Raw genomic sequence first — 12,136 nt, 5'->3', positions numbered from 1 at the left:
TGAGGTTTCAGTACATCATGTAACATAAGAAAACAGAATTTATTGCTTTCATGCAGCGATACTAGAATCGAATCGTAAAAATCTTTTAGCTCTTTGCGATGGATACAACTAATTTTGGGGAGGGAATAAGAAAACACGGAAACGACTTGGACAGGAACTAACAGCCCGAATGAATTCGCCCACAACTCGAGGGAAATGACGTTGAACGCCTCGAATTGCTTTCTTAGGAAAATCGTGGATTAAAGCTGAAGTCTGCAAATACATATCATAAATAGGAAGCTAAAATCAACTACGTCTTTGCATAAATGAAGTTTCAGATTTAGATCACTATCCTCAATGCAGTCTTTCGTTGTATGAAATTTCCGAAGACTGTGCCTCTCCGGAGAAAGTTTGCTTAAAAATGCTACGAAGTTCTGAATTCGTGTCTGAATTGCGTTTCTAACTTCAGAGATGCACTTGTCAGAGGACAGAGGCACCACGGTGCAGGAGTTCTACCGGGGCGCCAATGTTCTGATCACGGGTGGAACGGGCTTCATGGGCAAAGTTCTGGTGGAGAAACTGCTCCGGTCCTGCCCACATCTCACCAGCATCTACCTGCTGGTCCGAAGCAAGAAAGGCAAGGACGTGGGAGTCAGAATGCAGGAAATTTTCGAGGACCCGGTGAGTGCGAACTGATTGTACAACACTTTTAATGCCAGCCAATACACAAGGTGCTTCCGAAGCACGAGACATCAGTTTTAGTGGTGTGTTCTGTGCATAAAAACAAGGAAATTTCTGTTCGTGACCATGCGCCTTTTAATTCATCGTTCTTACGAGTTGATTCGATTGTGGTAGATGTCAGCGCCGATTTCTTGCATTTCCTTTATTTCGAGGATTAATTCTACTCTTTTATACAGCAACAGTCTTGTCTTAGTTTTTACCATAGTATCAATAGTCACTAATCGTGGAAATGTAACATCTCTAAATATACGTTGGTATATTTCAGCTTCTTACCTTGTATGGCAAATTTGTAAGTGAACACGCGTTGTTGCATGGAGTATCCCGTACGTGGCATTTGGTTCAGGAAACAAACCGAATAAAGGAGTAACTCCTCATTGCACAGGTCAAGTGCAGTGGCGGGAGTGACGTTGAACTTGAGTTCCACTATTGGATTGAACCGTAACGCATAGGCACGATTCATGAAACTGTTTAGTAAATTGTTGGACACTCAGATTTAACCTACATCTGACTATTATTCCATTATTTCCAATCTCTTTCAAAAACACTGTACACTTTTGTGACCAAGAAACACAGAAAAGAAAATCCGAATTATTGCAGCTGTTTGAAAAGTTGAGAGAAATACAGCCTGGCTTCAGAGAGAAGATCCTTCCTGTGGAAGGCGACTGCTCAAAGCCGGGTCTGGATTTGAGTCCTTGCGACAAACAGCGCATTGTGGATCATGTGCACATTGTGTTCCACATGGCAGCCACTGTTCGATTCAACGAGAAGCTGCAAATCGCCACAGCCATCAACGTGGTTGGCACTCGAGAGTTGCTACTGCTATGTCAGGACTGTCCGAACATCAAGGTCAGTGCAATTACGTAGTTCGAAACCTGTGAACCTAGATAGCGCTAACAATCTCATTTAAAGTTTCTTTGCCTGAATATCTACAGCTGTCTGTCTTGGAGACTGTCCGTGAAGGAGGCGGCGTTATTATTTTGTAAATTTCTATAGCAATGGTGTTTTAGTATCATTCTTTGTTCCACTGTCTTGAAGAAGACTCTAAAGACTTATACGTGAGAAAAATTGGTTTCGAATGATGGAGAAGGAAGAAGTGTTAAAGACTCTCCTAGAAACACAGGTACAGATGGTAATATTCAGAACAATTCATGCAGTAAGGCCTAATTTTTTGTGACAATATTTTATTTCGTGATGGCTCTATGAAGATCAGCTGTAACAAATTTTCTTTCTTAGATGAAGCGGATTTTTTTCTGTAGGTGATAGTTCATGTATCCACCGTGTTCAGTCACTGCCACCGCCCATCCATCGACGAAGAATTCTACGACCCGCCCATCACTATCGAGGGGATTATTCAGTTAGTCGAAAGTCTCGACGATAATAATTTGGCCGCCATTACTCCTAAGTGAGTCTCTTGCAGATTTGTTTTTGTCCTGACTTTAGAATTTTCTCTTGCTGAACTTCTAATATTTAAATATTTGATGTATTTTCATAGCGATGTGAGGGCCCGGTTTATTGCAGTGGTGTAATGAACAGACATTAATCGTAGGCTTAAATGTATATCTGTATGTGGTATAATATATAAAGTTTATCATTCATGAATTAAAACATATTTCTGCTTGATAACCTATGTTTTAATACAGAATGCTCATCTAAATACTATTTAGAACTTTTTTGTTTTAAAGGATAGCTGACACTTTGTGTCTCTTTTGAAAAGAATAAAACGTTCATGCTGATTAAAAGGGGAATCTATATTTGTTGAGAAAATTTATGTATCCTCCTTTGATTCACAAAAGGCTTTTGGGTGCCTGGCCAAACACGTACACTTACACCACTTATCACTGGCGAGGGGATTGTTCAGTTGGTCGAAATCTTCGACGATAATACTTTGACCATCATTACTCCAAAGTTAGTTGCGTGTAGATTTGTTTTTGTCCTGAGTTTAGAATTGTTTCATGCCGAACTTCTAAAATGTATATAGTGGACGTCTTTTCATAGCGATGTGAGGGCTATTTTATTGCTCTGGTTTTATTAATGGACTTTAATATTGGACTTAAACGTATTTCTGTATATTTAAAGTTTATTACTCATTATTTATATCTTATTCTTACATGTTTATATGTAGTTTAAGATATCTAAATAATATTCAGAACTTCATTTCGTATATTACAGGAAAAGAAACGTATTGCGTCAACTTTACTATGATTAATTCTTTAATGCTGAATAGAAATGTAATCTATAGTTGTTGACAAGATTTGGAGTTTGTTAATGTGAAATTGATGACATGTAGGCAACTCTTTGCTTTTAATCTTTAAACTTAAAATACAAAATTTTATTCACATATGTTACAAGATACGGTCTGTGATTATTTGCCTGTCAAAGAAATAAGATGTCATTAATAATAAATTGATGAGATGGAATATGCCATTTCTGTGCCATTTTGTAATTTTTTGCATCCTGCTGTCATTTCTATAGGCTTTTGGGTGCCTGGCCGAACACATACACTTACACAAAAGCAATAGCTGAAGATATAATGAGGACTGTCGGTAAAGATCTTCCTGTCGGAGTGTTCAGACCATCCATCGGTGAGTTGACTGTGGGCTGCGGGATGTATTTGTTGTCTAATGGACAAAAACTAGAGTGAAAAATAATACTATGATCTAGGTGATCAGAAATTTCAATGGAATGAAAGAAATTTCGCAGGCGGGAGCTCTTTAAGTTTTACAAATACCTGGTGTACAGCGCATTTGGTATGCAAGATGCAAACAACACAGACTGTACTTTGCTATAGGGAATAATAAAATACATTTCCAGAGAATATGGCAGTATTTCAGGTATTTAACTGGTTTCGCATTTATATGTCCTGTGAATATTTCAGCATTATTATCAGAAAAAAGCTAATTCTCTCTTTAGTTTATAATCTCAAAATTTATCTAATATCGGTATAGCTGTAAAGATATGATTAACGTTCATCAAATTAAATCTTTGAAAGCTGCTATTTCAGAGATCCAACAGGTGTTAAGAAGTAGTCAGCTAAAAGACTTCTCACATTGTTTGCTGATATTCCCCCGCGCACTACTTCTTCACCACGTATTTTATCAAGTCCTGTGATTGTCAATGTATCCTCTGCCTCGTAGTCGTCTCTCCCCGAACAAAGTTGTGTAAAACAACACAAGCCTTGACAATGTCTACAGCAAAATCAGGTTGCAAGTTTATAGCTCGATGAAAGGTCCTCCATTTATTACTTAATATGCCACACGAGAATTCTATGTACCTTCGGGCTCTAGGGAGACGATAACTTAAAATTATTGTTTTACTGTCAAGTTATGTTGGCAACAAACAACAGAATAACCAGGTTTAAATCGACAGTAAACAAAGTGCAAAGGACACTGCATAACCTCCGGTAAGTGTGACAAATTGATGCGGAAGACAATATTCGTGTGCTTTCATTTCTATTAATGTAATAATGGAATGTGCAATGTAATCATGGAGTTTGCATGCGTTGCTATAGGAGTCAGTACATCGGGGAGTTGCGGAAAGTCGGGTCAAAGTGAAGCAGACACATTTAGATCGCAATGGCCGTACAAAGAAAATATGAAATTTCTTGAGGGAAGTATTTCCCTTCGGCGAACAGTGGGAAATCAGATGCCGTCACCTCTACAGGAACTCTAATGGCTCTCCTCATGGTCGTATCATCTTTGTTCATTGCAGGTCCTATTGATGTAACTATTTCTTCTATATCTGTTGATGACATTCTAAGTAAATTTCGTAACTGGTTGGGATCTTCCACCCACAACAAGGCATGAATATGCCCCACGACTACTACGACGTGAAATCCAGGGCTTTACCAAAATTGTTTTCTCTCTCTCCTCTTCAAAAGATTTAAAATTACCGCAACAGGTTGTTCGTCTGACATTCCGAACACATTGACCTATGGCGACTGTCAGTTCATTGTCGTCTCCACGTAGAGTTCCGTTATGTCTCTTTGTAGCCACTCTCAGTGCCTCGTCGTGTAAACGTTCGTGAGAGAAGCCCGACATTTAGAGATATATTATGCTCAATTGAGAGAACCTCTCAGGCTGACAGTAGCTATATTATCTCAACGTCTAAACACACTCCGATACCTCTCTCCACATACCTTACTTGAGACCGCCTACCGCTCTCAACTCTCGCCATGCACACGTAGCATTACAATTGTAATTTCTATTGATAGTAACTGTTGTGTTATTGGATTAAAGTTTCGTTAATACAGTCACAACTGAACTCCTCACAGCGATAAGCATAAATTTCGCTTTCTTATGGGATACTGTACCACATAGTCTTATAGGTGTTTCCTGACATTCCTGAAAAAATTACTAATTCTTACACTGGTGATGGAGTTAGGAAACTCCCCTGAAATATCGATCACCATCTACCAGATATATTGTACAAAATTCCAGAAGAAAGCCAACTAAATTTTGTGGACATGTTTACAGCATTCTGTTTCTGCAAAAGACTAACGCTGTTTCTCTCTTTAGTCTCGTGTACGAGGAGTGAGCCCGTTCCAGGGTGGATTGACAACATCTATGGCCCGATTGGAATGGTGGTAGGTGTGGGTCTCGGGATAATTCGGACCTTGCACATAAATGGAAAAATGGTGGCGGACTTTGTTCCCTGTGACATGACAGTTAATGCTCTCGTGACTTCTGCCTGGCATATTCACGAGCAGCGAAGGTGAATTGTTGATCATAATTAAGACACAAGAATCATTCATAATTAGATTATTCACTTAGTTTCTGTTTTCAGAAACATGGAATGATACACAAGATTCAGGCAGTCCTCCCTTCAAGTGAGTCGAACCAATAGCTCAAGAGTTTATTTTTCTCCTGAACTGAATACAAAACCCAATAAACAATCTGGTGATTTGTCGTTGTGCAACTTTGTACCTCGTAATATATTTGTAATTCTTGGCCATTGTTTTGAAGATTACTGTATATGTCCAGTCATTTGTGCTACCGTCTTAGCAAATCGCCATAGGTCAGATACTGTAGGCATTTTATTTTCTTTAATTCCCTACAATGACTTTTCTTTGTACCCACATTTGACAAACAGCGTCCGCGAATCATTGCCCAAGGATAATGCAACATGAATTTTAAATTTGCCTCCACCCATCTAGGACGCTGATTAAAATATATAAATGCCAAACACCACTCATTATATACCTTCATGGGATAGTTGTCCTGCAAGATGATAATTTTTACACAGGTTAATTTTCGCTTATCTTCAGCAGGTCTGGCACTGGAGCTATTCCTGTATACAACTACGTGTCTTCTTGTGAGAATCCGATAACCTGGAGCGACTTTTCTAAAACGAACATTAAGCACAGCTGGGAGGTACCATTTGATAAAGCAGTGTGGATGGTTAATATCACCTTAATACATGAGCACGCCTTGTACAAAGTGTATGCATTGCTGATTCACCTTCTTCCAGCACTAGTGGGAGACATTGCATTGTTTGCCATTGGACAAAAGCCCAGGTACACTAAATTGTAACTAGAATTGGAATAAATGTACTGAAATTATAGACCCAGCTTTGAATGATTATTCTATAGAACAACTAATGTGTGTTTGCTTATATTCAAGGTTGGTGACGATTTACAGGAAGATAAACAAGCTTTTAGATGCCACTTCATACTTCCGCATCCGACAGTGGGCGTTTTCTAACCAGAACATAATTCATATGTGGAACAAGCTCAGTGAAGACGACCGAGAGATTTTTGACTTCAACATCAGTAACCTGAATTGGGATCTGTACTGGAGGCAGGGTGTCATGGGACTCCGCACGTTTGTGCTCAAGGATGACCCAAAGAAACTCCCACAAGCTATTAGGAAGAGATACAGGTAGACTTCCCTGCTTACGTGGTGAAAGTGTTATTAATAATTTGCTTGAAAATGTTAAAACATTTTAATATGTTTTGAGTTTACATAAAGAAAATAAACGCTGCTACAAAAGAAAGAAAATGATTAAAATTATAAAAAAATTTTGCGGAGTCAATCTGGAGGTTATGATTGTGAAGATTAAATTTTGATTTGCTTGTTTCAGGCTGTACTGGCTTCATCAGTGTGTGAAGTTCTTCTTCTTCTTCATATGTTTGTGGCTTTGTTGGTCAGCCATCATCTCCATCTTCTGATTGAATGGAGGAGAACCTGAGGGAAACCTGTCATTGTAGGAAAACAGTTCATGAGTTACTTGTTTCGAACACTGAAACTCTTACTGTTAATCCTTTGTTTGGTATGTAATAAGTATAAAATAAATTTTATTATTAAGAATACATGCAAATATAAGATTAGTACTTTTAGTAGATAAATATTATTTTCTTAAATCACTGTCTCTCTTTGACGTTGATAAGATGTCAAAAAGAGTTTTGATGTCTAGGTGGACAAGAATGAAACTTTAAAATGATTTCGGATAAATATGTGCCTAATTATAATTCAGGAAATTTTGGCTGTATTATGTGTTCATAAATAAAGTTGAGTGCTATAAAAAAAATGGCCATATTCACAAATCTTTGACCCAAAAATCAGACACAGAGAGATCATGTGATGAATGCTGTTCAGAAGGAAATGTCTCGTAGTTTTCAGAATATTAACTTAGAGATGTAAGCGTCGTGTAAATAAAGTAAGTATATAAACTGCTTATTCAATCTATTAAAATATACTAAAGTTATATTGAAATCTGAAAGGTTGAAGTTATGAGCCAGAACAGGATAGTGATCAAGAGCATTCACACATATATCGACTATCAATATACTAATAGTTTAGACTACCTCTTGATAGGAGTGTTTACTTTGCAAATGGTTTGATATTCCAAGATGTTTTTGGAAAGGTACCTACAAGGAATTAAATTTCCTCATTTCCTTTACCTGGTCAATGAGAAACATGTATTTTAAGCTTGGTTGCAGTGATGATGATCCAAACAAACTTGATCACAAAATGAATCTAATGTGCCAGGTGCTATATGTTAAAATTACTCTGTGAACATTTGGCAACTTGTACTGATCTGTGTCATCCTTAACACTGTAACAGTTACAACCATAACTGAGAAGTGTGTCAGTACATCCATTTACTTAAGAAAACGAGGGTTTATATCTTTCTTATTCTCTCTGGCCATACCCCGAGAATCAAGTGAAATTGACATATTTCAGAGATATGAATTTGTCTCTTCCGTTTCTTACAAAGCTGCAATTCAGTCGGTTCTACTTGATTTGGAGTTCTTCAGCGACAAATAAGTACAAGTAAACATTTCAGTTTCATCATCCACTATCATGAAATTCAGAAAAGTACTACAGATTTCTTGTTGTAGTTTCCTAAGAGTATTATTGTTCTCATTTTAAGTGTTTGACTGACGTGTTCTTTGTAGAACAGGAAAATATGTGAATTTATTTTCCTCAACCCTTTTTTGAGAACAACGGGAAATATCTTTTGACAGGCTGCACCATTTTTATACAACTCTGCTAAATGGAGTTGTTTTTTCACTTAATTGTTACGTAAAGTCACCAAGAAAAGTGAGATTAATGTAGCAACTTTCATCATTCAGTTGTAGGAAGATTTATTCTTTTTATTTTGTGTCCATAAACGTTATTATTTCTATTTCTTCAAGTAAATTCTATGATGTCTTTACGACTGTATCAAACCTCATCAGTCAAGAACTGGAGTTCTATGGTGCATTATTATGTATGTTGGGAGTTCATATCTTCTAGCATGGATTCAAAACATGTGTGATTGAAACATATTCCTAAAACAAGTCACACTCTTCATACCTGTTAATATCACATGATACTGTGCCAGTCCAGGTCAGTGGTTCAATTCCCGAACGGACTGAGCCTTGAGATGAAAGGTAAACCAGGCTTCGGCATGTTGATCTGGCTTATAAAGAAAACGAAGGTGTAATTACATGATTTTTGAAACGCCTTACTTCACCTAAATTAGACAGAATTCTTAATTTTGGCTTTGTTAAACACATTGACTTGAAGGAACGTGGTCCACATGGCCACATGCGGGTCACCGTCCTCGAAATTCTTTCTGTCCCAAGGGAGCCTGGCGTAGAAAAAGGCCAAACATAAACAAACAAACACAAATACTTAAGCCACCCCAGACTTGGAATGCACCTCTTCGAGATGTGGGGTGATGACTGCATTACGACCATCGCATTCTTGCGATGGACCATTTGAATTTGAACACAGCTTATAGGCGTGTTCCCGTCGTTGTGGAGGAACGAATCAGATCGCCGCATTTAAGCCAAATTCAATACCAAATTACGTAATGCAGGGGTATTTAAGCGCGATCGTGTTTGCGGAGCGCTCTGTAAAATTTTGGTCCTTCGGTTGAGCGGGGTTGATTTTGGCAAACATACGAAAGAACAAAGGAACAGCCGAGCCATCTAGCTGCCTCCGTGAATATTGATTAAGACACATACGTATTAAGGAACAATAAAGTGTAATCCATCAATGCAATACAGATAAAACGTCGTTATCCATTTGTGCAGAAAACCTGCTCCACCTTCTAATTCTCTGGCTGTCGGAAACTCGTGCCTACCGACAACCTCACACCATCATCGAAAATCCCTTTCTCTATCTTTACACATACCCACGTCAAGAAGCTGTAACCATATGAGAGCCAGGCTACGACTATATTAAACAAGCAGTGTGACGTCTGGTGGGAAACCAAAGGGACAGTTACAATACACAATAAAAACCGCTTTGCAGGTACACTGCAAGTATATGCAGAGTGAGTCAGAAGTATTTTTACAAACTTCGTGTGCGTGTTCCAGGATTAAATATAAGAAAAAATATTCCTATAAACATGGGGTCGCAAATGTTTCATTTTCGAAATAATAGCCAAAAATAATTTTCAATATATGCCTTTATTGTCAAGTATAAGGATAGGGATGTTTCTTTGTAACAGATGCTCAAAGGTTGTTCCTCCATTCTATACACATGCACGAGCAAGACGTACTCAAGACTGACGAATTCGTTCGTACACACCAGGGCTAACTCGAATTATCTGGCATGCATTCTGCACACCCTCCCATAAGTCGTCATCAATGTTTATGGGTGTTGCATGGACGACGGACTTCAAGTGACCCCACAGATAAAAGTCCAATGGAGTCAGGTCCGGTGACCTCGGTGGCCATGCAATGGGCCACCACGCCCAATCCATCGCTGAAGATACTGTTCATTGAGATGATCTATGACGCGATGTTAGAAGTGTGCTGGGGCTCTGTCGTGCATAAACCACATTTGTCTTCTTGTATTCAGTGGTACATTTACAAGGAGACGTGGCAAGTGTCTTCTTACGAATCACCGATTTGAAGGTACTCTTAGACGCGATGAAAGCATGTGTGGACCAATAAGCATGTCGCCAACAATTCCTGCGCAAACTTTAATTGAAAATCTTTGCTGGAAGCTATAGATTCACTTTGTAATAATGGGAATTCATTAAAACGTATTTTTGGCTATTATTTCGAAAATGAAACATTTGCGACCCCATGTTCATACGAACATTTTTTCTTATTTTTGGTCCTGGAACACGCACACGAATTTTTTTAAAAATACTTCTGACTCACCCTGTGTGTGTGTGTGTGTGTGTGTGTGTGTGTGTGTTGGTACAAGCATTACTGCAACAACTTGTTAAAACTACAATAAGTAATTAATAAATAATAAGTAAATATTGATATCTATTAAAATTAAGTTATGTCCATTATTTATTATGTCATCACTTTCAGTAAGCACCTATTCTCGCAGAAAAAGTAGTCAACTGACCCTGACCATTGACCTTATGAAACCAATGCATTCATATGTTTAAAACCATTGTATACCTCACTCTAAATTGAAGAGTTGGCATTGCTGTACCATTGTTTCAGTCAGCATTGTAAAGAATACCATAAAAATTGTAATATATATTTACTGAAAAAATTACCACGTGCTGCTATTAAACAGCTATTGCACCTTATCTTGTATGATATAGTTTATTGTACGTTGAGCTAACCAATCTGTTTTAGAACTAAGTACAAGGTTTAATAAGTGGATAGGTAAATAATTGTATACATTTAGACTACGGAAATGTTGGTGTACGCTGCATCTTGGTTGTGGGCTTTAGTTTGTTTATCTCAGAATTCAAAGAAGGGTTTCTAAAGATATTTAATAACTATTTGTGGTGTGTTCCAGCATATTATATATTTATTACTATTCACAGTAATACAATGTCATTAGTCTTTATTGATTAGATATATCAACAAAGGAATTAATGATTGCATAACAGTGTATTTTCATTCCATTTGTCAACAGTAGAACTGCATATACCATAACAAACACCAAAAGCCAGATATAGAAATTAAAGATGTCATTGTTCTCTAGAACAGAGTGCATATTTCTTCTCTGATCTTGTGAAAACAATAAGAGAGAGATGGTCCAGACGTTTGTTATGCACATAGGAATGTAAATTATTATTGAGAGGCATCATGACATTATGCCAGTGAACTTGTGTTGCCTCTCATAACCAGAGAGTAGAAGCAGATCAGTTTTGTCTCTATAAAATGATGGTCCATATCGCCCACAACAACCTCACCACCAGGATCAGCATAACAGCCTTTATTGCCTGATGTATCCAGCGTAATCTGACAACAAAACCAGAGCATAAATTATACCTAGTACATGGACCATTGACAGACTTCAACAGATCTACATCTGAATTAAATTTAGTACGCGTTGCATACATAGACATTTGCATAAAACAAAGTTCCAATCTGTGTGTAACAAAATAAGGGTTGTAAGATATGAGGTTTTCACAGCGGTGAGTATGAAGATTTCTGTCTTCTGGGTTGTTGCCCCGTGTATATTGTGAATATTCATATTCATCGCCCTGATGATGGAGGCAGTATGACCTCTGAAACGTTGGTAAACATCGACCAGACTACACAGCGCAACAACCCAGAAGACAGAAATCTTCATACTCATCGCCCTGATGACGGAGGCAGTATGACCTCTGAAACGTTGCTTAACATCTACCACACTACACAGCGCAACAACCCAGAAGACAGAAATCTTCATACTCATCGCCCTGATGACGGAGGCAGCATGGCCTCTGAAACGTTGGTAAACATCGACCAGACTACACAGCGCAACAACCCAGAAGACGGAAATCTTCATACTCTGATGAATGAGGCAGTATGAACTCTGTAACATTGGTTAACATCGACCAGACTACACAGCGCGACAACCCAGAAGACAGAAATCTTCAATTTATGGGTTTTCTTCGTCTAAGTGCATTCCGTTATTCACAGGTGGCTCAAGTGAAAAAAGTTTTGTTACTAAAGCACAATAATATCAATTCAAAGACACAACTGACTGTATAATTAAATGCATTTCTGCATAGACATATAA

The 12,136-nt window shown here is 38.0% G+C and overlaps 3 protein-coding genes across 7 annotated transcripts in view; 1 reads left to right on the top strand and 2 right to left on the bottom strand.

Annotated features, from left to right (window-relative positions):
• Positions 1 to 1,319, bottom strand: part of LOC147872195 (uncharacterized) — an 18,847-nt gene extending 17,528 nt beyond the window's left edge. Inside the window, exon 1 of the mRNA XM_087358933.1 lies at positions 994 to 1,319. Coding sequence (XP_087215059.1) covers positions 994 to 1,180 — 187 coding nt within the window. The 5' untranslated portion in view covers positions 1,181 to 1,319. The remainder of the gene's footprint in view (positions 1 to 993) is intronic.
• Positions 1 to 12,136, top strand: part of LOC110840823 (fatty acyl-CoA reductase wat-like) — a 15,786-nt gene extending 3,650 nt beyond the window's left edge. For 2 of the 3 annotated variants that reach the window (XM_087358923.1, XM_087358921.1), the window contains exons 2-9: positions 449 to 660; positions 1,318 to 1,566; positions 1,977 to 2,122; positions 3,193 to 3,302; positions 5,235 to 5,430; positions 5,984 to 6,232; positions 6,339 to 6,596; positions 6,799 to 12,136. In XM_087358923.1, the coding sequence (XP_087215049.1) occupies positions 449 to 660; positions 1,318 to 1,566; positions 1,977 to 2,122; positions 3,193 to 3,302; positions 5,235 to 5,430; positions 5,984 to 6,232; positions 6,339 to 6,596; positions 6,799 to 6,886 (1,508 nt within the window). In that variant the 3' untranslated portion in view covers positions 6,887 to 12,136. The remainder of the gene's footprint in view (positions 1 to 448; positions 661 to 1,317; positions 1,567 to 1,976; positions 2,123 to 3,192; positions 3,303 to 5,234; positions 5,431 to 5,983; positions 6,233 to 6,338; positions 6,597 to 6,798) is intronic. The other variant, XM_087358922.1, reaches the window with a different exon arrangement.
• The window catches only part of LOC110840340 (fatty acyl-CoA reductase wat), a 34,976-nt gene continuing 33,755 nt past the window's right edge, over positions 10,916 to 12,136 (bottom strand). For all 3 annotated transcript variants that reach the window (XM_087358926.1, XM_087358924.1, XM_087358925.1), the window contains exon 9: positions 10,916 to 11,370. In XM_087358926.1, the coding sequence (XP_087215052.1) occupies positions 11,283 to 11,370 (88 nt within the window). In that variant the 3' untranslated portion in view covers positions 10,916 to 11,282. The remainder of the gene's footprint in view (positions 11,371 to 12,136) is intronic.

The sequence above is a fragment of the Zootermopsis nevadensis genome, unplaced genomic scaffold (genome assembly GCF_977971745.1).
Source record: "Zootermopsis nevadensis isolate Lab colony 2312 unplaced genomic scaffold, Znev_1.0 Znev_ptg000030l, whole genome shotgun sequence".
Lineage (NCBI taxonomy): Eukaryota > Metazoa > Arthropoda > Insecta > Blattodea > Termopsidae > Zootermopsis > Zootermopsis nevadensis.
Note: the sequence above shows the minus strand (reverse complement) of the source record. Positions and strands in the feature narration are given on the sequence as shown.